The sequence below is a fragment of the Eptesicus fuscus genome, chromosome 8 (assembly GCF_027574615.1).
Source record: "Eptesicus fuscus isolate TK198812 chromosome 8, DD_ASM_mEF_20220401, whole genome shotgun sequence".
Taxonomy (NCBI): Eukaryota; Metazoa; Chordata; class Mammalia; order Chiroptera; family Vespertilionidae; genus Eptesicus; species Eptesicus fuscus.
Genome location: NC_072480.1, coordinates 102,088,036 through 102,111,415, shown reverse-complemented (window position 1 = coordinate 102,111,415; position 23,380 = coordinate 102,088,036). Strand labels below are relative to the sequence as shown.

At 42.8% G+C, this 23,380-nt stretch overlaps 1 protein-coding gene across 2 annotated transcripts in view; it reads right to left on the bottom strand.

Annotated features, from left to right (window-relative positions):
• Window positions 1–2,991: 2,991 nt before the first annotated feature.
• GPM6A (glycoprotein M6A) overlaps window positions 2,992–23,380 on the bottom strand; it is a 186,276-nt gene continuing 165,887 nt past the window's right edge. For both annotated transcript variants that reach the window (XM_054720176.1, XM_008151881.3), the window contains exons 3-7: window positions 20,473–20,629; window positions 14,634–14,787; window positions 9,158–9,234; window positions 8,551–8,616; window positions 2,992–5,097 (exon numbers count right to left, since the gene is read on the bottom strand). In XM_054720176.1, the coding sequence (XP_054576151.1) occupies window positions 4,945–5,097; window positions 8,551–8,616; window positions 9,158–9,234; window positions 14,634–14,787; window positions 20,473–20,629 (607 nt within the window). In that variant the 3' untranslated portion in view covers window positions 2,992–4,944. The remainder of the gene's footprint in view (window positions 5,098–8,550; window positions 8,617–9,157; window positions 9,235–14,633; window positions 14,788–20,472; window positions 20,630–23,380) is intronic.

Below are 23,380 nucleotides of genomic sequence, written 5' to 3'. Positions count from 1 at the left end.
GGAGAAGACGTAGCGTTCGTTACATTTCCTTGGAGACAGATATTAGGAATCTTCAAACAGCCACCAAGGAGCTACCCTGTGCCTTTCCTTCCCCTCGTATCACTTTCTCCCAACACCTACCTGTGGAGAGAGGAGAGCCAGAGAGAGAAGGGTTGTCTGCCTTCATCCCAACTATGAAAGACACAACCCACGGAGACCTAGCACAGCCCCCCGCCTGCACCGGACAGTGGAATAACATATACAGTCTGCGGCTGTGTAGGTGGCAGTTTGGGGAGAAGGAGGGTACACATGCAACTGGGAAATTCTGATACTCACAAAGGTCCTAACGATCAGCGATGCAACAGTTTCCTGTTGCAAACTGGCTACAGCTCGGGGGTACTTGTTCGTTGGAGTGGGATCATTCTTTCAATCCCAGTTCTAACACAGGTCTCCCCTCTTCTCTGAGAAACGGTAGCTACAGACCGAGACTATAAAATCTACTCAGTAAATACCGTTTCAGCCCAGCTGTCTTTGGGGCACGGTGCTAGGGCCGCTGGGGGAGACACAGAGATGTGTTCAAAACAGGATGTGTTCTGAGCCTAAAATAAATCATCTAACTAAATTACAACTTGTAATCGTCTTAATAATGTTCCCTAATTTGTCAGTACTTGAAACTCACATAGCACAGTTAGACAGGAGACATGAAATCATCTTGCAGACATTTCTCATTAGTACATTTCACAGGCAGAGAAATCAGACCTCCCCAGCTGACCGTATAGACACAGTAATTGGAATTTTTAGAAGAAATGGCTCAGGCTAGGCCATGGGGTGACCTGAGATTACATAACCATTTTCTCTAGGGTGCTGCTCGTTGTCTGTTCTAACTATAAAATCTTAATTAAAAACAATTTGTGGAGCAGTTCAGAGAATCGGAAATGTGAATTCCTGCCCTGGCTGGGTAGGTCAGTTAGTTAGAGAATCTTCCAGATACACCAGGGTTGCAGGTTTGACCCCTGGTCAGTGCACATACAAAAACCAACCAATCAATGCGTGAAGAGGTGAAACCATAGAGCAATGTTTCTCTCTCTCCAGCTAGATGTGGGCAGTGGCTGTCCCAAATTGGTCATATCCCTGAGGAGAACCCCTGGCTCCTCTCTTACAACACTCGTGACATGTCTGGGTTTATTCCACCTGTAGGGAGACACCGGCCTTGAAGTCAGCGGCATTTAATGCTGACTTGCTCCATGGACTTTAAAAAATATGATAGTTTAATTCAGATTCCATCATGTTCATTGTATTTCAGCTATCAAGTTACTCTATGAAATATACGGAAGTGGGCAAAAGTAGGTCCACAGTTGTGAGTATGTGAAAGAGTTTATTCTTATGTGATTATTTATTAACTAGAGGCCGGGTGCATGAAATCGTGCACAGGTGTGGGCCGTAGGCCTGGCCAGCGATTGAAGCGTGAGCATCTGGTGTGAAAGGGCCGGCCCCAGTTGACCTCTGGGCCCTGGGCAGCACCCGGGCCCCTGGGTCCCCACTCACCCCCTTCCGCCTGAGTCATCGAGCCCCTGCCTGGCTCCGTGGGGAGAATGTTTCTATTTTGTCTAAAAGACAACAAACAAACAAACAAACAAACAAAAAACCCCCAACAAAACAAAAAACAACAACAACAAAAAACAAAAACCAAGAAAACAAAACAAAACAATGAGAAAGTCAAGTGTACTTGATCTTTGAGTGAAAAAATCAGGAGCTGCTGTTTCTAAATTTTAACATGAAGATGTAGTCTGATTACACCCAAATCAGAACAGGCCAACACGCGTTTCATTCTCAAAGCGAGTGAGTTCCTAGTCTTAACATTAGCTTCACAGTTCCCCAAAGGATTGGGTGTTCATTATATCTCAGTAAAGTCTGGCAGGAAATTCCCCAAAGGAAATTGTGCTCTCTAAAGATAAATGTGTATATTAAAAAGAGAAATGGCCTTTTGAGTTTTCAAACATTGTAATTATCTAATAATGATCAGTTTTTTAAAAAAAAATCATAAAATGTGAAATTTTGTTCATGTTGACATTGTTTAACATATAATTCTTTATTTTGCTGCTATGCTAAGAATTTCATAAACACTAGAAAGAACAAAAATTACCATTTGATAAGATTTAGGTAGGGGATACTTTTCTTATTGTCTTAAAATTAACTTTTAAAGACATAAAACATTTTGTCCAAATCTACTTACAATTATTATAGACTAGAGGCCCAACGCATGAAATTCGTGCAAGGGGCTCAGCCCTTGCAGTCCTGGCTTCATCCAGAAGGTCGTCCAGAATGTCATCCGGATGGTCGTTTGGCTGTTTGGTCTAATTAGCATATTAGCTCTTTATTATATAGGATATTTGTAACCTAAATCTGTGAAGATTCCAAGTTGCTACTTAATACATAGATAACTGAAGACTGATACAAAACCTTAGGCTTTATGAAAATTAAGATTCTTATTAAAACTATGTTATTATTTTCAAATTGACATAATTTCTAGTTTGGCCAGAAGAAATTACACCCGAGACAAACAAACAAAAAAGTCTAGAAAAAAGAAAATATTCTTTTCATTTCATTGCTCTTACCTTGATATGTTGAAGTGAACCAAGAAGTCATTTTTTCCTGCTGACATGCATTAGTCTTTTTTATTTCTCTGTTAGTTTATGAAGCACTAAAGGAAGCACAAAACAACAAAAGTTAAGTGAGAAAGTAGCACAACTTAGGAACTGTGACCATTTGCTAAACGAAATGGCCTCTAAGTCTGTCATGCTTCACGCTCTCCCCACCTCCCTGCATTCACCCCCATTCTGTGTGTCCACGCAGAGAATTTCCACTGAAGTTCGAAGTGTTGGGTCAGCTCTACTGAGCTAATAAGCATCCGAAGGAAAGAGGACCTATTGCACTGGAAAAGGATGTGCACACACAGGAAAGAGGAATGAGCAGAACAAGCAAAAGAAACACTGCAGAAACTAATAATAAGTACACAAAGTACACAAGTGTATTTATTACAGTTTGCAAGCACTTTGTTCTACATTTCAAAAACGCCACCATCAAGCTGTTGGCACATGTATGTACAAAACAGATTAATTGTAATGCCTGCTACAAAGCACTCTCTGTGAAAATACAAACTCTAATACCAGGAGAAAAGAAAGGCAAGAGAGTCAACATCATTACATAAGTTTAAAAGACAGTTTTAAAAATCATCACAAACTGTTAAGACACAGAACTGAAACACTACCATATAGAATTTAAAGAAGCCCATTAATACTTCTGCTGAATATCTGTAATACTGCATATATCAGAAAAAATGTTGAACCAGGAAGATAATAAAAAAAACAACAAGAAGCAAACCCCAAATTAATTAAATAATACTACAGATGCATTATCATGCCATGGAGAACCCTAGTGATATCCCTACGTACTACAAGAACTTGTAAAATCGTGGATGATGCATGGCTAGTCATTGTACAAAGATTGTTTCACTCAATAAATGTTATTAGAAATGCACTTACGTTGATAAGAGATTTCACAATGGTAAAATCAGTGCACAATATACTATCTAGATTTTATACACTGACAAAAATGTCTTGTCAGGCGACATCATTTTAAAAGACACTTTACAGCATTCTTGTAGCATTAGAAATAATCACGAGTCAAGGTTAAAACAAACACCCAATTTGGTCCAGTAATACTGATTGCTTTCTTTTTATTCCTTTGATATAGGTACTTCTTATAAATGAGTGTGAATGAACAGTTGGTTAAAATGACTCACTGGAAATGAAAACACAGATGTGCCACCACACTTTGGAAGGATACAGTGTACGTGGCCTCCTACCATACTTTAAAAAACACTACAGGTAAGCCAACGTAGATTGGAAGGCTGCAAGCAAAGCTATTATATTAATGGAAGCCTTTTCAAATATATCATACACGGTTGAGGGGTAGTTTACAGAGGTGCAACCCACGGAACCTTTCTAAGGTAGGCAAAACAACTTCTGAGGGGTGAGTGTGCTTATTTTTCATATGCCACCTTCATGAAGGCAATTAATGTTCCACATTAGCATGTTCAAGTTCCAATCCAGCCACTGCATAAGTCACAAAGAGACCCTTCTCCAAGCAGGTCCACAGTCGTTATTCCCATGAAAATTGTCTCTGTACTAAACTTTAAAAGGTATGCCTGGTGTCACGGTCTTAAAACGGCAACTAGCCATGCATTAGCATCACTGTTTCTACATGCTCACAACATAAACTTGAAGAATCCAAGGGAAATACCTCTTCCATACATCGAGAAAAAACACAACGTTAACAAAGATAAGAAGCACTTTTTTTTAAAACCTACTCTTACAAATTTAGAAATTGCACCTTAGATTGTTGAAAACATTAACCAGAGCCTACAGTCATGTGGCCACTGATCTTCAGAAAGATTTCCGTATTTCAAGAAGAGTCATCATGGTGTCATCTCTGTCTGTTGTTGGTAATGTACAATGGTCCCTTTGAAGGTTACCTGTAGTCAAGCTAGTTACCGAAATGAAAACTAAAAAGTATAAAAAGCTACTTTTTCTTTTCAAAACATAAGAAATAATGCAATAGGTGTTATGTATAACAACATGGGAAGTGGTTAAAAATCAAATCTTTGTATTTGACAATGTTAGTTTCATTGATCTTAAGAATTATTAAGTGAGGTTGAGAAATTTAAAAAAAAGAAAAAAGGCTGGACAGGAGCTTGTAGAAGAGATCTGATTACACCAATTTAACAGATTCGGAAGTTAAGTGCTAAACAACAAAGAACTATATTTGGGTGATTCATAAGTCACCCTCCATATCATTGATGAGAAGCACTTTCATTTTATTCTTCAAAAGGTTGGATGGTTGGATGGTTGGATGGCCCTTAGTTAAACACCAATGCATCTGAGTGGGAGGATGGGAAGGTTTTGCTTATGTGTATGCGTTGAGCCGCTCTTTGGAGCGAGTAGAGTGGATGTCATGCAGCTCTTGCTCCTCCTTGGACTTGATGTCCTCGTACTTCTGCATCCTGCAGGCATCTTTCACGTACGCCCAGTTGGCAGACAGAACCATAAGGTAGTGAACCTAATCAAAGACAAAAGTAATTTATACAGGAAGCCTGTTCAGTGTCTTCATTTCACCTTGCTATCGGGAAAGAAATGTTCAAAGTGTATAGTTATGGAAGATATAGTCACTAATAAAATGGACCAAAATTTCTGTGGTAATAGGAACAATATAAATAAAATGCATTCTTGGCTCACTCCTCCAATGACAAGACACCATCTTGACCTCTTTCACTATCTCTTTTCCTTCTTCTTATTCAACTCTGAAGTATCCAAGACTGATTCTTAACCTCGATGTGATATTTTCTGTCTATTCTGGCCTCATATGCCTGAACCACAAGATGATACATTTCATGTCCATGGATCTATGTTTTCTAACCCATCATCGGAAATGGTCTCGTATATACTTTGAGTCAACTTGAATTAATGGGAGGATATACTGTCCACTGTGCAATGGAAAGGGGGATCATGGAAGCCCCCAAATAAATCTGTGCATTTAATTATCCAGTTAATTTCCCATACAGTGAATTTTGCAGTTTCCATTTGATTCAAACTACACAAGAGCAAGTATGGTGTCATGGATTTTGTGAGAGACTAGCGCCATGTTCAAAAAGGAAGTTCCTGATTTGTCTGGGATAATGAAATTACTCAGGGAATGATGATCCACATTTGACTTGGGTTGACTCAGCCATGAGGCCACTTATTTGTTTTCTTTCTTACCCTCCCTCTTGGACCATGGGAGAGATAAAGCCGTTTTCCAAGTGATGGACTTCGATGGGTAAACAGGAAAGGGAAACCAAGGTCAGTTATTTACTTTCTCTAAGTTTGAAGGGTGGGCAATATTTTCCTCTGTAATTTAGTAAAACAGAACACTAAAATTTTGGTTCCTCAAGAATACATTGAAAGGCAGGAGGTAGGCTGATTCTAGGAAAGTACAGATGGACATCAAGAACGCAAAGTCCATCCTAAATGGTGCCTGCTGTGGTATAGTAAGGTGATTAAGACACAATAGAAAGAAAAATAACAAAGCAATCTTGACACAAGAGTGTAGGGAAACCATGCATCCCCATCAGAGTAAGCTGTTTTCAGAACGTTCCATTTCCTTTGAAATGTTGCATGTTGGTTAATGAAAACTATAAGCCATGTGTAGGCAGGAGCTGTGAGTGACATTCTTTTAATCAGTGGCTTATCCATAGTGAAAGGGGAATAAGTCTCATGCATAAACCACGTTTATGTGGTGATTTTGTGTTGCTGTAAACATAACAAGTGCTGCGGAGAGAGCTTGGCAAGTGGTAGGTACTCAAGTACCTGCCATGTGAATAAATGCTATATTTTCAGATGTTCCCTTTAAAGTCTGTGGAGATATGACCCCTAAGTTATTATCCAAGATGTACGTCTGCATGTTTGAATTTCAATGTCACTCCAGCAGACGCTGGTGCTTCCCAGTTGGTCTTCAGATGCCTCACCTGGCCTCAGGGACACAGCCGCCAGGCTGGCCACTGTCCCTCCGCAGGTGAACACCATCGTGGAAGCTGGTGCAGTGCCAAGTCCACAGTTCTGTGGGCATACGGAGCCTCCTAAGAGCTCCAAAAACTCACACAGTGGAGCACGTGCTATTTTTAGTACATTTTCTAATAATCTGTGCCTTAAGTTATAGACGGGTTAGGGTTAGGGCTAGGGCTAGGGTTAGGGTTAGGGATGATAAGGTCTTTGCTGATTGTTTTATTGTCATCCCTCCAATTAGTCAGCCACCATGACCTTATTAAGCAGCTCATATTCTCTAATGAAATTCCTATTAGAGGTTCCTACACTAAATCTAAAATGTGGAAGAATTAATCCTACATAATAAAGAGCTAATATGCTAATTAGACTGGACGGCAGAACGACCTTCCGGAAAAACCTTCCGGATGATCTTCCATAAAGACCAGTGTGCTGGTGTTGGGGCCGTAGCTGAGGTGGCCGGGGCTGTGAGGCAGCAGTTGAGGCGGCTGGGGTTGTGAAGGCCTATTCTTGCTTGAATTTTGTGCATCACGCCTCTAGTACGATTAAAATGAAGAAAATATCTGTAGCATTGACATAGTTGGTTTTGTTAGATATTTTAAAAAATCGTTTTTAATAAAACAGATCTTAATACAAGAGTACGCAGTCACTAAAAGTAACTGGTTTGAAATGCTCATTAGCACATTAGCGTTGTCTCATCATTCCTATTTTTAGTCTTTGACCAGAGATAAAATGCTCTTACTTTTCAAAAGGTGCTGCTTCTACCAACACATTAGACCATGTACTGGCACCATAGGAAAAGAATTAAATAAACCCAAATCAATTCATGATTTTTGCATCTTGAATTGGCTATTATATAGATGAGGTTACCAGGAACCTTTTAGATTTCTGTGATATTTGACTGCAGGAGCTCTTATTGATGCTTGGAGCAGTGTTGACCCCCGGCATCCCAGCAAGCAATCTGGAATTCCTGGGGAGTTAAAAATGGGGAGCAGGATTGGCACACAGTAGGTCCTGCTCACGTGTTAAGAGTCTGGCTTTAAGGACTTGTTAATATTTCTGAAGAAAATTAGATAGAGAAGACATTGACTTTAAACTACCGGGATTTATTTTAACAAAATTAATCCCTTTCTCATAAGTGATTCAATGGCTTTTTAGTGTTCTTATTTAAGGAGGAAAAAAGGATAATGTGAGTGAATGAGTGATGATATTATTTAGAACTAGAGGCCCGGTGCACAAAAATTCATGTGCTTGGGGGGCTCCCTCAGCCCGGCCTGTGCCCTCTTGCAGTCTGGGACCCCTCGGGGGATGTCCAGCTGCCGGCATAGGCTCACTCTCAGGGGGATCAGGCCTAAGCTGGCAGTCAGACATCCTGGGAGCACTTGGGATAGTGCGCCTAGGCTGCAGTCGGACATCGTTAGTGCTGCCTAAGAGTAGGGAGAGGCTCCCACTACCACCACTGTGCTTGTAGCTGTCAATCCGGCTTGTGGCTGAGCAGAACTACCCCTGTGGGAGCGCACTGACCACCAGGGGGCAGCTCTTGCATTGAGCGTCTGCCCCCTGGTGGTCAGTGCATGTCATAGCGACTGGTCTTTCCACCATTAGGGTCACTTTGCATATTGCCCTTTTATTATATAGGATAGTGCACTGACACATTCATATATGCAACAGAGATAATTTTTATGTTAATAGTAACTTGATATCTACATGCTAATGAATTTGCTTGTTTTCATTAATGTTACCATATTACTGGGTGTTGTAATCCATTCACTGATTACCAATATTATCTCTGTTGTTATGATAATACTGCTTCAGGCGAAGCCTTTATTAACCCAGTGTTCCCTCACTTTTTTTTTTTAAATGATAATAAAATAAATCATTCCTATGAACGCCAGACATTTGAGATACTCATCTCTACAAGCAAATACCTCTAATTCCAATGGGAAAACCACGCCCGAGGTCTCTGAGATCTTACCATGGCAATGACCGCTGCCCCCGCGCCAGCCAGCGCCACGATGAACAAGTGGAAGGTCATGTTCAGCTGCGGAGGAAACCACAGAACCAACACGCGTGTCAGAGTTTCAAGCGGAAGAGGGGTCAGGCCCGCAGCTTCTAATGAGCAAGAGCTTCGTGCATCTTCAACAGAAGTGAGCCTGCGAGAACCCCCTCCTCCAAAAACACCACGGCAGGATCTTTCCTCCTGAAAATCATGTCAACCTTCGCAACAGCATCATGTGAATGCGATTTCATTATAAAGATAACGTCATGATGAATAACGATGGTTTTCAGTAATATAACAATAGAAGGCGACGTTATCTCTTTTTAAAGAAATCTATAATTTTTCAACTTGCATTAAAATGACAGCTTCTGGAAAAAAATTTAAAATAGATATCATTTTTATCGACGTGCGCAGAACACGCAACTCATATTTGTTTTCTAGCCCCACCCCCTGCATAATCTTTGGACAAGAAAAATGGCCTCTGGAAGAAAAAGGGGAAAACCGAGTGTAGAATTAACTATGTGTCCTTCAAACCACACCAGGGAGTGAGAATTCCCACCAGATTGAAGGCTGCAAGACTCACCTCCGTGGACTCGCACATCCTGAGGAAGTTCTCCGACACGGTGCAGACTTTCTTTTCCTCTCCGATGGTCACAATCCCTACGACATGTAGACAATGACGGGTTAGCGTCGCACAGGTTTTCAAGAGCCCAGAGAGAAAATGACACTTTTGCAGATAAAAACTAAGCACGGTCCATTTTAGGTTTTGTTACAATAAAACCTCTGTCCTGGACTTTCGTTGCTGGAGAGTGACTATGAGTAGAGTGGTAAGTGGGAGGTCCCACCTCTGCGGCCCTCAGCAAGGCCAAACGTGTTCAGTCTGAACTCACGGGGCCAGCACCTGAATCTCAGGTCAGCTGTGGCCAGGGGATTGGTTTGGTCATTAATGTGAGGCATAGGCATCGCAGCTACAGTGACGGCCACGTCCCAGATGGCCCTCAGCCTGGATCTCATGTCATTCTGTGCACCAAGCTCCCGTGAGTCTATAGAAGCACACGGTCTGAAGGAGGACTTCTCTGCTCAGACCGAAAACAGTGCTGTCAGTGAGGAGGGATACAAAGCTGTGATGTCACTCGATTGAGTCTGGATCCAGTTGATTTATGGACCAACTGTCTCAGGACCACTCGGGGCAATGATCAAAATAAGGATTGTTCCACTGGTGTGGCTCAGTGGCTGAGCATTGACCTATGAACCAGGAGGTCATGGTTTGATTCCAGGTCAGGTCACATGCCTCAATTGCAGGCTCCATCCCCAATAGGAGGCATGCAGGAGGCAGCCGATCCATGATTCTCTCTCATCATTGATGTTTCTCTCTCTCTCCCTCTCCCTTCCTCTCTGAAAGTACTTGTGGACCCAGCAGAGAGCTGTTGAATGAGAGCCTGTGGCCATCTGCCCAGCCTGTGGCATCGAACAGCTACTCAGGGACCCACTGCCACAGGTCTCATTTACAGAAGGAATCCAGTTCATCCAGAAATGGATCTTTAGTTTGATGTCCAGAAGTACTGACGTGTCAAACACAAATACACAAGAAAGAAAAAAAAATCGCAAGTTCTGGGCAAACTAATACCTAAGCTTTTCACACTTGCTGCTCTTTATTTAATTGAATTTATTTTTAAATTAAATGTATTGGGGTGACATTGGTTAATATGATCAGCAGGTTTTAGTGGGTTTCTCTGTTACAGGATCTGTATATTGCTCTGTATTTAGTTTTACGGTATGTGTACTCACATATTCTTAGCTCAAGGAGCACCGCCAGACCCCTCTCTGGAGCTGCCGCCATTCTGCTTTGCCAATAGTTTGTGCAATGATTTCCATAAAAAGCATAATCTCCATGCAATACCCAGCATGAGGAGCTCTTCTGTCTCTGCCACAGTGGCGGGGTGGGGGCCCGCCTACGATCTGTCTAATAAACCATTGTCATTGAGGAGGCTCCTGGTGCAGGCCTCCTCCATCGGATCAGTGACAGGCAGGTGACATTCGTGTGGAATGCCCATTTCTTCACTCATAGCAAAACCCTAGACAGCACTGCCATGTTTGCCGTTGGCAATTCCTTTCTTTTCATTTCCACTCAACCCTTTCCAGTCAGATTCTGCCCCAACCCTCCATGGACATTTTTCTTGTAAAGCTCACCAAGACCTCGCATTGTTAAAAGCAAAGGCGAATTCCTGGTCCTCTGCTCATGAGGGAGGCTGCCCATGATGTCCTCCCCCTCCACTCTCTTCATGGGGCCTGCAAACCTGGCTCCTGATTTTGTGATTCTGGTCTGTCCTGTGCAAAGAAACGCAGTCTTCCCAGCAGGTCCCTTCTCCAGGATGAGCGTGATGGGCAGGTTCACAATCTCAGAGTTTGTCAAACTTTATTTTATTTTACTTTTTGGTCACGGAGATATACAGTATGTTTTTATCAAACATGTGCAGTGCTTGAACATAATAGGAGCTCAGTCAATACTTGTTGGGAAAAGGGTGGCTAAGTATGTGAAATGAAATCCTATGATGAGAGCTTCATGGAACTCAGATGAAGGCAAGCTACTCCTGCCAGTGTGGGGACCTGCGGGACCAGAGGTGGGCGTGGCAAAAAGGCTAGCAGAAGCCCCGCCCACTTGGGGCCACGTGCTCCCTATGTTGGCCCTGTGGTAGTTTCATCATCTCCAGGTTTTAAGAGAACACAATTTTACATCCTGGATCTAGATGCTATGATGGGACCAGTTCTAATATTTTATGAAACAAATTTACTGGGACAAATACCTAATACATTCAATGTCATTACATCGCTGTACACAGAATTGAAGGACAATTAAGATCATTATAAAAGTATGAAAAATTAAAGTTGGAAGTAACATGATGTCATGACTCACTCTGAAATACAGCAAACCCTGATGTGATGAGCCATCCTCAAATCCTTCATCTGTCTGAAGTAAGTCTCCCCTTCCCACCAGACCTGGTTGAAATGTGCGTGCTTATTGCTGCTGGTGGGGTGAGGCCCGGAGGCGCAGTGGAGACGAAGCAGATACAACACCAGGACACGGGAGAGCTCCCATTTGTAAGAGCAAAGGTGCCATCATCTACAAACTCACGAGACAACTTTGCAAAATAAGACAAATAGCTTTACGTTATGTCCTTACCTACACAATTACTTTTTGGATGAAATTATCAAATGTCTATTCTGATTATACTCCAGGTTTTGGGGAGCATTTCTTTTCTATTCTGACGCCCCTTGTTGCTAGCTTGATTGCAAGCTTACTTCCAAGTTTTTTATGAAGGGTGCACTCTCTGGAGGGCAAATAAAAGCTGTCAGACAGTAGACTGTGTTTGGGGAAAACAGAAAGCTTCATCGCTGATGTAAGGTTGCATGACATCTGGAAAGCGTCTTCTCTTCCATGGCAGGAGGGAAGTTAAATTGGAATAAATCTTGATGACTATGCTGTCAACAGTGCTAAGGTTCAAGGGCAGCTCTAATCAAAGTCATGCTTTGAACTTACCATAAGTATGTCCCATGCAATATTTGAGACATACTGTATTAAAAACATCGCTTGTTTAGCTGACATTCACACTTAACTGGGTGTCCTGTATTTTGCCTGGCAACTCTCTCTGAGAGACTAGTCACATCTTTCCAGTTTTAATTTTTCAGATGAGCAGAATAAAAGGAAGACACTGCGGGGAGGGACTGGGGTCAGAGCCATGGTTTTCCAAGCAGCTGTTCTGTGGTGTCCTGTGGTGACTGCCAGCCGAGGTGTCCTTTGCCTGTGTTCACATGGGACACGATTCCATGGGGGAAACCTACCCAGTGGGAGAGCCGTTCGTACCCTCCCATCATCCTCTTGCTGAGAACTTCATGCTCAGAGCAGATCATCCGCTTTTCACTTGGGTCAGACGGAGGGACCTGAGGACTTGGTCTGACAGATGGGGGTGGTGACGGAACAGTTATACTGCCCACCCCCCACATTCTATCTACACTATCACCGAGGAGCCACAGGGCCTGAGGACACCAACTGGTGAAAGATTCCCGCTTTCCTAACGCACAAGGAAACCTCATTGGAGAATACCATCTACAGCATTCCCAGATATTAACTATCTACAGCATTCCCAGATGTTAACCATCTACAGCATTCCCAGATGTTAACCATCTACAGCGTTCCCAGATGTTAACCATCTACAGCATTCCCAGATGTTAACCATCTACAGCATTCCCAGATGTTAACCATCTACAGTGTTCCCAGATGTTAACCATCTACAGCATTCCCAAATGTTAACTATCTACAGCATTCCCATCTACAGCATTCCCAGATGTTAACCATCTACAATGTTCCCAGATGTTAGTAGGTGAGATGTTAATAGTCATTCTGTGAAAAAAGTTTGGATTTGCATGTCTCTTATAAAACCTATAGCCCCCATGGTTTTACAAATGAAGGAATAGAATTCCAAATAGGGTAGGTGAGATTGGACTTGACCTTTCCACAGTTGTAATTCAGTACCTGCTTCAACAGGAGATGCAGTGGACTTAAAATTTGGAACATAGACATTGTAGCCAGCCTGCCAGGATTGCATCCTTCTCGGACACTTACTAGATGTGTAACCATGGGCAAGCCGTTTACCCTCCCGTGCTTTAGTTCTGTCATTTATAAGAGATGTAGTAATAGTGTCCCCCACACAGAACTCTTGTGAGAATTAAACAAGTCAATGCATATACATCATTTAGAATAAGGTCCACACATAATGAGCCCATACACACATAAAAAAAAAATTGTTATTACATGAGGTCTCAGCCCTAAATAAAAATAACCAAAGAGGACTTCTGATTCATTTAACATCCTTTGATTTTGTTGTTATTACCACCTGGGTGTAACTAGAAAAGCTAAATAATGAACAGCAACCCCCCAGGGTGAGGTGGAAATAGGCCAGTCCAATACTCAACCCCAGATTGAAACCTTCTTAACTCTTGATGGATTAGGGTAAGGATGGCTAGAGCTCCCAGCCCAGTCTGCTCGAGAGGTGAATTTATTTTTATTTTTAAATATATTTTATTGATTTTTTACAGAGATGAAGGGAGAGGAATAGAGAGTTAGAAACATCGATGAGAGAGACACCGATTCAGCTGCCTCCTGCACACCTCCTACTGGGGATGTGCTCGCAACCAAGGTACATGCCCTTGACCAGAATCGAACCCGGGACCTTTCAGTCCGCAGACCTATGCTCTATCCACTGAGCCAAACCAGTTAGGGCTCAAGAGGTGAATTTAAATCACTCTGAATGTAAGCTATAAATAACTTTATATTGCTATATCTGAGACACAGTTTAAATGTAAGAATACCGAAATGTTGAATATAAATGTATGAATAAAGTGTTTTATATGAAAATACTAATGAAAAAAAAAGCTGGTGTAGCTTTTATAATATCAGACATAGTAGACTTTAATCCATAAAATAAAACTGAAACTTACAATAGTGACTTATCAATTATTAAGAGTCTTTGTTCCCTGCTCTACTAATTAAAAGAATAAACAAAATCAAATATTAAAACACACATTTTGGGGGGAAATGTGACTATTTTGACTTGCAGTTTGGGAAATTAAACTCTTTATAGAGTATGGTTAGGTGGCTGTTTCCACTTTGAAAGCCTGATGAGTTCTTTATGAAAAAAATTATAAAACTAAACAAAAAATGCTCAGTATCTTTGTCCTGTTTCAGAAGATAATGAAGTGCATATTTCTGAGGTGATTTTTGGACTAGACCTCATGATATGTACAGCTGATCATGGGACCATGAACACAGGCTGCACCCACTGAGCCTGGGAAAGTGCGAGGAGTCAGATGGGCGATCCCATGTTCACGATGTGAGATCAACTCCCAAGCCGTCTCCAATGCCCACTCATAATCAAATGCAATGCCTTAAAAGGGAATGGATACTCTGATCACTTCATCCCTTTGGCAGAGGTGACTGGCAGTATTTCTGAGGCAGTTACTCGGGGAAAACACTGTGAGATGGTGTTCAGAGATGCACCTACCGAACTGACGCAGGTCCAGGCAGAGATTGGCCCCCTCCATGAGGGTGCTGTTCCGGCAGATGGTCCACAGGTTGAAGTACATATAGACGGGCAGGGAGGTGAAAGCCGTCACGCCCAGCCAGGCCAGCATGAACAGGTAGGTCAGCATGATGAACTGCAACCGAGAAAGAGTCGAGAGAGAACACATGTTATTCACTGGGAAAGAAGGATTTTTTGTTCACAATGTGCCATATCGAAGGGTTTCGGTGCTGTAAATACAACACTGGTGAGGGCTGTGGCGTGGGAAACAGAAGGGACTCTGAAGGTTAGGAGAATAAACCTGCTGGGGAGTCACCACGGTAGTGGTTGGGATGTACAAGGAGCGATCTGCCTGCATCTCAATGCCCAGTTCATTCGTGCGTTGATCATATGAATCTGACCACATGTTTTGTGAACTTTAGAAAACATGAACTGGAATATTTAGAGTGGATTGTGCAGAATGAGTCACAGCTGAATCCTGTTTCAGTAAGAGTGCAGCCTTCACCATCACCTATGTGCCTGACCTGATGCTAGCAAGTCATCTGCCAGTTACACACAGAAAACAGGAATGAACAACAAGACCAAGAGAGAGCTTTTAGGACTACAGTCATATCCGTATTTCAACGACTGACCCACACTTGTCACTAACGCAGTGTTCATGGACTGAAGGGATGAGCAAACGCGCCACTCAGTTATTGCTCTAACCCTGGTGGTCAGAGGTGGAACTCAGTTCCTGCCTGCAGGGAACACCCAGGTGTACAGACATCTTCCAGGTAACTCACCTAGCAGTAGGCTCTTTCAATCCACAGTTTGTGTTTTTATGATTGGTGTTTTGGACATTTCCCCAATAGGAATACAATTTTCCTTCCCTTTCTCTCTCACAACCCAACTACCCTTAACTATAGCTTCACCACAAAACTGGAAGTTGGATAAAGATGTGTTCTGGGCACAGATGCATGTCTGCATGTACCAACAAATCTGAATTTGCCTCCTGAGAGAGCCACTCTTTGCTTATTGTGTCTCATGAGTGAATTGTGGTATAGTTCCATGATCAGAGTCAGAACACCTGATGTCCGGCACGTGTGAACATAAGTATAACTCATAATTTGAAATTTATATACACTGCAAAAGGATGCCCACAGTAAGTCTAGTTAACACACATCACCACACATTTACAAAATGTTATGTGGGTGGTGAGGACCTTTAAGACCTTCTCTCTTGGCAATTTTCAAATATGCAACACAGTATTGTAACTGCAGCCACCACGCTGTACATGACATCCCCAGGGCTTATTATCTATAACTGCAAGTCTGCATGTCTAGACTCCCTTCACCCACTTCCCCGCCCTCCGCTCCCAGCCTCTGGCAACCACCAATCTGTTTTCTGGATCTTAAATAAACTAGTCTTATTAGAACAGTGTGAGGATTTATAGACATTCTCCTAATCTTTTTGGCCTTATTAATGTCTATTTTTAGATGAAACTCATTGTAAAATTCACCTCCACTTCTTCTCTTTGGGGAATACAGTTAAAACCAGCAACAACTGGAAGAGAGAAAAGAGTCCCTGGACTGGAAGTCAGGGACTGGGTCGCCCGTATGGGAGCGGGGCACATCCTTACCCTTCAAGGTCCCGTCCTCACTCACCAGCTGGGAGTGAGCTGACCTCTGGGGCTGTGATGGAGTCAAAGGAAACTCACCACAGTCCACCATCAATCTAACATCAAAAATAAACTCAAAGGAAGTTGTTTGGTTTAGCAAATTGTTAATTAATCTGTATCTCTAAAGGTCAGGTGCAGACAGGGGTGACCTATTTAAGTCGCATCTGTTTTTCGTGGCCTTGATCAACACTGACTTTTAATTTCCAGTAGCTCGGGCCCTGACTGTAGGGAGGAGGGGAGGACGGGGCCCTGTGGACATTAGATACATAAAGTGGCCTCGCTGGCTTTTTGTATTTCAGCCATTGTTTTATACATCACTCACACTTATTAAGATGCTGACCTTTTCATTCACCAAGAAATAAAACTCAGTAAAATTTCTCTGAGTTGGTTGACCCTAACTCATTGATACTGGGTGGTAAAAACTGCCATAGAGTGATCGGGATTGGGTGCCAGACTCATAATTAATATCCAGCACATCTCATTATCACATCATTATTTCAGTGCCATTTCATCAGAACATGCAAATGACTGCCACAGGAAGCGTCCTGTTATCACACTTCTTCAGCTGTGCCACACATATGTTACACACGTGCTACCATGTGTTAACATTCAATTCAACAAGATTGCTAGGAGTTATTTCTTAGTACATGAAATTTAAAGAAACATGCAATTGCTGTTTTGATCTCCACTTGGACATTGGTTGTTGGAGCCTGAGCAGGAGTTTGGACTGCAGACCTGTGAGAGGCCCAGCGGCCCTGCCCTTCGGGAGGAGGCTAGCCTAGACATTTGCTCCTGGCACGTGTAGCCACTGAGGTTACAGTGTTTGACCTGAGAGCGACTGTGAACGGTCATTGGTTTTTCACCTGAATTCCCATCAATTTAGCCTTGATGTCTAAGACATTCACAGTTCATTGAGCAGACACGCACCAGTCAGGTAAAACTCACACCCGAGAAGCCGGAGGCGCTGACGAAAAGCAGCAGGTGGTTCTGACCCAAAGGTTCTGAGCTCCGAGCCACCTCAACACCGGGAAACAGGCCCGCAGTGAACATGCTGCTGTGATACAGCACACACACTCAGGAAGGAGACAGACCCAAACTTCAGGGACGTGAGTCAAATGGAGTTCCTGATGTATGCACAGCCTCTCTGTGCACCAGACATGCACTACCAGGTTCCATCCAGGCCACGGCCGAGGAGGGTCCGTCTCATGAACTGTTTCTGGCACAGAATATAGAAACAACTCACTAACTCGGAACTCAGGACCTGCCACTTCACAGTAATACATGTCCGAATTATAATCCCTCAATTGAAAGGTATTTAAAGTTATCAGTTCAATCATGCTTCCACTTTAACGAAGGGAGACCGCGTTAGGTTCCATCAGTGGCAGAACGAGCTCAGAGCATTTCCACCCTGTGACCGAGAAGTCGCATCAGGTAGATGCTAAGCCGAGGGGCACAGTCTCGAAAGAATGTTTTAAAGCTGAGGCTGATGGAGAAAGTGGCTCACAGGTGAGGCACAGAATGTGAAGCAGACTGTGGAGAACATTCTACCTGCGGACCGAAAAGGAAGCAGCAGAAGGGAAATGGGAAAGAAAGGAAGGGAAGCAGCAGATGGGTGAGTGATAAAGCATTCATTTTCTCCTCTGATTCCATGGAGCCACAAATCCAGCACGATGAGCCAGCTGGGCATGTGGTGGGGAGAGGGGTGTAGGGCACGTGGTGGGAGAGGGGTGCTGGGCTCTGGGTGTGCAGGGGAGCTGGTTCCCCGCACGTGGCATGGTTGGACAGCCATGCCTCCCCGCTGAGATGCAGAGACCTCCCCATTGAGCTACTGGCCTGAAGAAGGAGCTCAGCTTCTGTGGGAGGAGGTTGAGCCAGAGGTGGGGTGCCTCTGGAGGAGCCCATGAAGCGGCTGCCACCCTTCCGGTCTGCTGGGAAGAACTGGTGACACAACTGTTACTATTACCGAAAAAAATGTGACTTGCGTGTTTGCTTTAAAAATTCTTATTTGAGAGGGCTTTGAGCTGTCTGCATGGCGAGCAGATCATTACATGACCGTTCTCATGAAACCCCCGGTGCTGACTCCTCCTGCCAGGGTGGCTCCCGGGGGTGAAATCTGCCTGGAGACCCCCTTCTCTGTCATCTCACGGGTGCTTTGGAATCATGGGCCCTGAGCGGCGGTGCGAATTAGAGATGACCCACTGTCTCATTTGTAAATGAGTGAACCGTGAGCCAGAGGAGCTGAGGGACTTACTGAGGCACACAGATGTGTCACAATGATATTGTCCCATAGAATGGTGGTCACCAGAGGGAAAGAGGGTGGGGGGAGGAGAAAAGGGTAAAGGGGGTCAAATACATGGTGACAGAAGGAGACTTGATGCAATTAATATACAGATGATGGATTATAGAGTTGTACATGTGAAATGTATATGTGATTAACCAATGTCACCCCAATAAATTTAAGAAAAAATACTTAAAAATGAGTAATATTGTCCCAGTGATAAGAGAAAGCCTATCATTAATTGACTTCACTATCCTCGATTGGCAGTATATAAATGGATCTAAAATCAGATCTGGCTTCTTAATAGAGAAATCACTTAGTTCTTACTGACAGTTGGCCCATTGAATAGCCATATTTTATTTTTTTAAATTAATCCAAGACCTTTCACTTAACATCCTCCAGAGCTGTAATTTGATATTACTGATCCTAAAAACTTAGATATTGCAATAAGCATTGCCCCCCGTCTCTGCAAAGGGTCTTACAAGAAATCATTCCAGAGACAACCACAGATACTCATGCCACAGACAAACATATCAGGTTCTTATGGCCACCGACATGAGCAGCATGACAGAACTTGTTACAAGCTGGGGGAAAGTTTGTGGTTAACAGGCTTTTTAAAAAACTTTTTGTGTATGATTGAAATAAAGTATATCATTCCTTATTAGAGACATCTTATTTAATATGAAATATGTGCTGAGATTAAATTCATGTTCTTATATGACATTGGAAAAGAAGAAAACATGTTAGTCAAGGATGGCAGCTCTGATGTGTCATTACAGGGAAACTCTGCTGCATAAAGATGCAAAAGTTAATGCACCCGCATCGCCCTTCACTGCCGCCCTCTTGTGCGTTCATAGAGGTTCATGCACTGGCTGTGTCAGCTCTAGGGTGCCACGCATTGGCTTACCACTAGATGTCATACCAATAGGCTTTACAACCTAAATTAGTATGACAGCATAATGCTTACCTCATATCACGATTAAACAGACATTAGATGATACAATTCCCCCCAAATTTAAGGTACGATACACACACATGTATTTAAGGAGAAGAGACCCAAGTATTGTCTATAAATTGCAGATGGATTTTTCTGTTATTGGAATTTCTAAATATTATATTGAAATCCCAAAGCCCTTTGGGGAAAAATGAATCATAAATCAATTGACAGTTTTGCTGCCTCTAAAATAAAACCAGTTGTGTTGTGTGTGATTTGAGAATTTGAAACTGAATTTTCACATGAAATAATCTTAATTTAGAACATAATATTCTAAGAGTTAAGATAGTGATCAAAGGAGGGAATGTTACTATGTTTAAGAAAAATAGTTGAGCCCGGCTGACGTGGCTCAGTGGCTGAGCATCAACCTGTGAACCAGGAGGTCACGGTTCGATTCCCGGTCAGGGCACAGACCCGGGTTGTGCTCCATCCCCAGTGTGGGGCGTGCAGGAGGCAGCAGATCCATGATTCTCATCATTGATGTTTCTCTCTCTCTCTTCCTCTCTGAAATCAATAATATTAATATATTGATGAATATATATATGTGTGTATATATATATATATATACATATATATATATATATACATATATATATATATGTATATATATATATATATATATTCATCAATCAGCTGCTTCCTGCACACCTACTACTGGGGATGTGCCCGCAACCAAGGTAGATGCCCTTGACCAGAATCGAACCTGGGACCCTTCAGTCCACAGGCCGACGCTCTATCCACTGAGCCAAACCGGTTAGGGCAATAAAATATATATTTTTTAAACATCTTCTTAAAAATATATTTAAAAAATAAAAATAAAAACACTTGAGTTCCTGGCAGAGGAGGACAAGCCCCGGATGCACACACGCAGCGCGGGGGGCACACAGCATACCCAGGCGCTGACGCAGCGGCCGCAGGTGGTGATCTTGAAGTCCCCGTACAGGTCCTTGATGGCGCCCGTGGTGAAGAAGCCCTCCACCATCAGCAGGATGCCGTACACGAAGAAGGCGGCCGCGATGCCGTAGATCACGTACTTGAAGATGTCGATCCTGCGGGGAGACAGGGACTGTGTCAGCACCTCTGCACGGCTGACCTGCAGCCAGGCCCCCCAGCTCATGCCTCCTTTGGGATGAAGGCTGAGGGTGCTGATGCTCACAACCGAAGCTGGATGGAGAAGCCTTGTGGCTCCACGGCCCCGTGTTTGTGTGTACATTCTGTTCTGCCACACCCGGGGTCTGTGCACAGGGCTGGCCACGTCTAAGTTTCTTCCTCTTCCCTCCCCTGGCCCTTCCCCGGCTCATGCCAGGCTGGTCTGGGTGAAGCAGCGGATCCCATTTCCAAAGGAGTTTGCTTAACTCCGGCTGATGAGCAGGGTCATCAGCCTGTGAGGCCTCTAATTATGACGAAATGTCAAATTGAAAGACTTATCTATCTATCACCGAATTTTAAAAACTTACACGAAGAGAGGAACAAAGCCTTATGGTTAATGATACGTTCCTTTTCGAGAAAGTCACCACCTCATATTTTTGTTATTGTTAAGAGTCAGTTGTGGTGGTATTTTGTCACTCTTACTGGAAACCACCCCTCGTGTTGTCTGCTGCTGATAATATCACTCATAAAAATATAGTTCCAGAGAGAAGTTGTGATTTTGGTGAGGAAGACTTTTAGGCAGAATCACTAACAGATATTACATGGAATTGGGCCTGAGCCAAGTTAGAACCTAATTCCATAGCATAGAGGCATGGGTAGGTATTCCTTCTTTTCTCACAATCGAGTGCCCATGTACTTAAGAGAGAGAGAGACGCGTGTATTGCCTGTAAATTGCAGATGGATTTTTCTGTTATTCAAAATATTGTATGGGAACCCCAAAGCCCTTTCGAAGAAAAATCATAAAGTAATCATTTTGCTGCCTCTAGAAGCAAGCTAGCTGTGTGGCCCTGGTATGTGGAGAGGCACACATGCTAGCGAGCGCTCTCTTTCTGCAGCCGGGAGAGCCATGTGGGAGAGGGGCTCTATTTCACACTGTCCTGCGTCATTTGTGCCTCTCCACATTAGTTAGACGGAGTGGAGCAGGTAGGTGGCAGCAAAGCCTGTCCAATTTATACAAGGAGAGAGATGAGGGCATAGAAGTTTAGTTCATGCTCATGGAGATTTGCAAACTCTGGATGCTATGACAATATTTTTAAAAATTTATTGTTGAAAGTATTACAGATGTCCTCCATTGACCCCCTGCATTTATCCCCTCCCCCTCCTCAGCCTTCGCAATATTTTTTAAAGAACAGCATAAGTGAATTTCTGGCATATAAAAAAGATCAAGAGGAGCTTGCTAACATTCAATGTACCAGAGAGATTGTTTAGTGGCTGCTTTCCACTGTCTGAAAATCTAAATATTGTCACAATTGTGTTTGTCAAGGGCAATGAGGCAGATGATGTGAACTGCATCAGCCCCTCACGCGTGTCAGAGAATCTGAGGATTTCAGCTTACAGATCTAACGGGACATCACAAACACTTTGGAGAGCTTGGAGGAATGGGCTTTCCCGTAAAATGTCCAGGTTAAAGTGACATTTAATAATAGATTTTTGTTATTTGAGAATAATTTCAAATCTATTGAAAAGTTGCAGAAAATGAATAGTATGAAGAAAAATTGTACATCTATTTTATAACATTTTATCTTACTTCATTGTTCTCTTTCTCTCTCTGGAAAATTATATCTGAACATAGAGAAATGCTCCACAGTACAGTTAACTATTTCAGGAAATATATTATTGATATAACCACACACACACAACCTAACACATACACACAACCTCAACACACACAACTTCAACACACACAACCTCATACAACCACACACACAACCTCACACATGCAACTTCAACACTCACAGCCTCATACAGCCACACACACAACCTCACACTCACAGTCACACACACAAGCACACACACTTCATACATAATCACATATACAACCTCACACATACTACCACACACACACAACCTCACACACAATCTTTTACTGATTGCTTTTATTTCAACCTATAAGTCATGTTGGTAAAACTGTCATGTTTTCCTAATACTTTCTTGAGAAACAGGAATAGATGAATGTTTTCATATATATGTAAATATCATGACCCTAAGCCCAGAATCTTACTCCATGAGGTGTCCCCAGTAAAGTCAGGAACAAGGAAGTGAAGGACAGTCTCTGCTTCCATGTAAAGCTGTTCTGGGTGTATCTGCCAATTCACTTGGATCAGGGAAAGTAATCCCCGCCCTAAGAATTGGAAGAGAACAACAACACTACCTCTATTTACAAATGATAGATGGTGCACCTGGAAAGCTGTAGAGAATCAATGATAAAACTAATTCAAATAATAAAAGAATCCAGCAGGGTAGTATGATATAAAATGTGCATGCAAAAATCAATAGCATTTGTGTAGATAAATAATACCCGGTCAGAAGATTTGCTGGTAGAGGAACATTGGAATTTCCTCTGGAAGTGGGATTGCTGGGTCACATGACAGTTCCTCACTTTGAGGAACCTCCATGCTGCTTTCCATACCGGCTGCAAGAGCGCATGTTCCCAGCAACAGAGCACAAGTGTCCCAAGTCCTCCACATAGTTGCCGACACTTGTTATTTTTTGAGGGTGGGGGTGTTTTCTGATTTTTATATAATGACTATCCTAACTGCTGTGAGATGGTATCTCACTGTGGTTTTGATGTATATTTCCTTGATGATGAATGATGTTGAGCAGTTTTTCATGTACCTGTTTGCCACTTGTCTGTCTTCTTTGGAGAAATG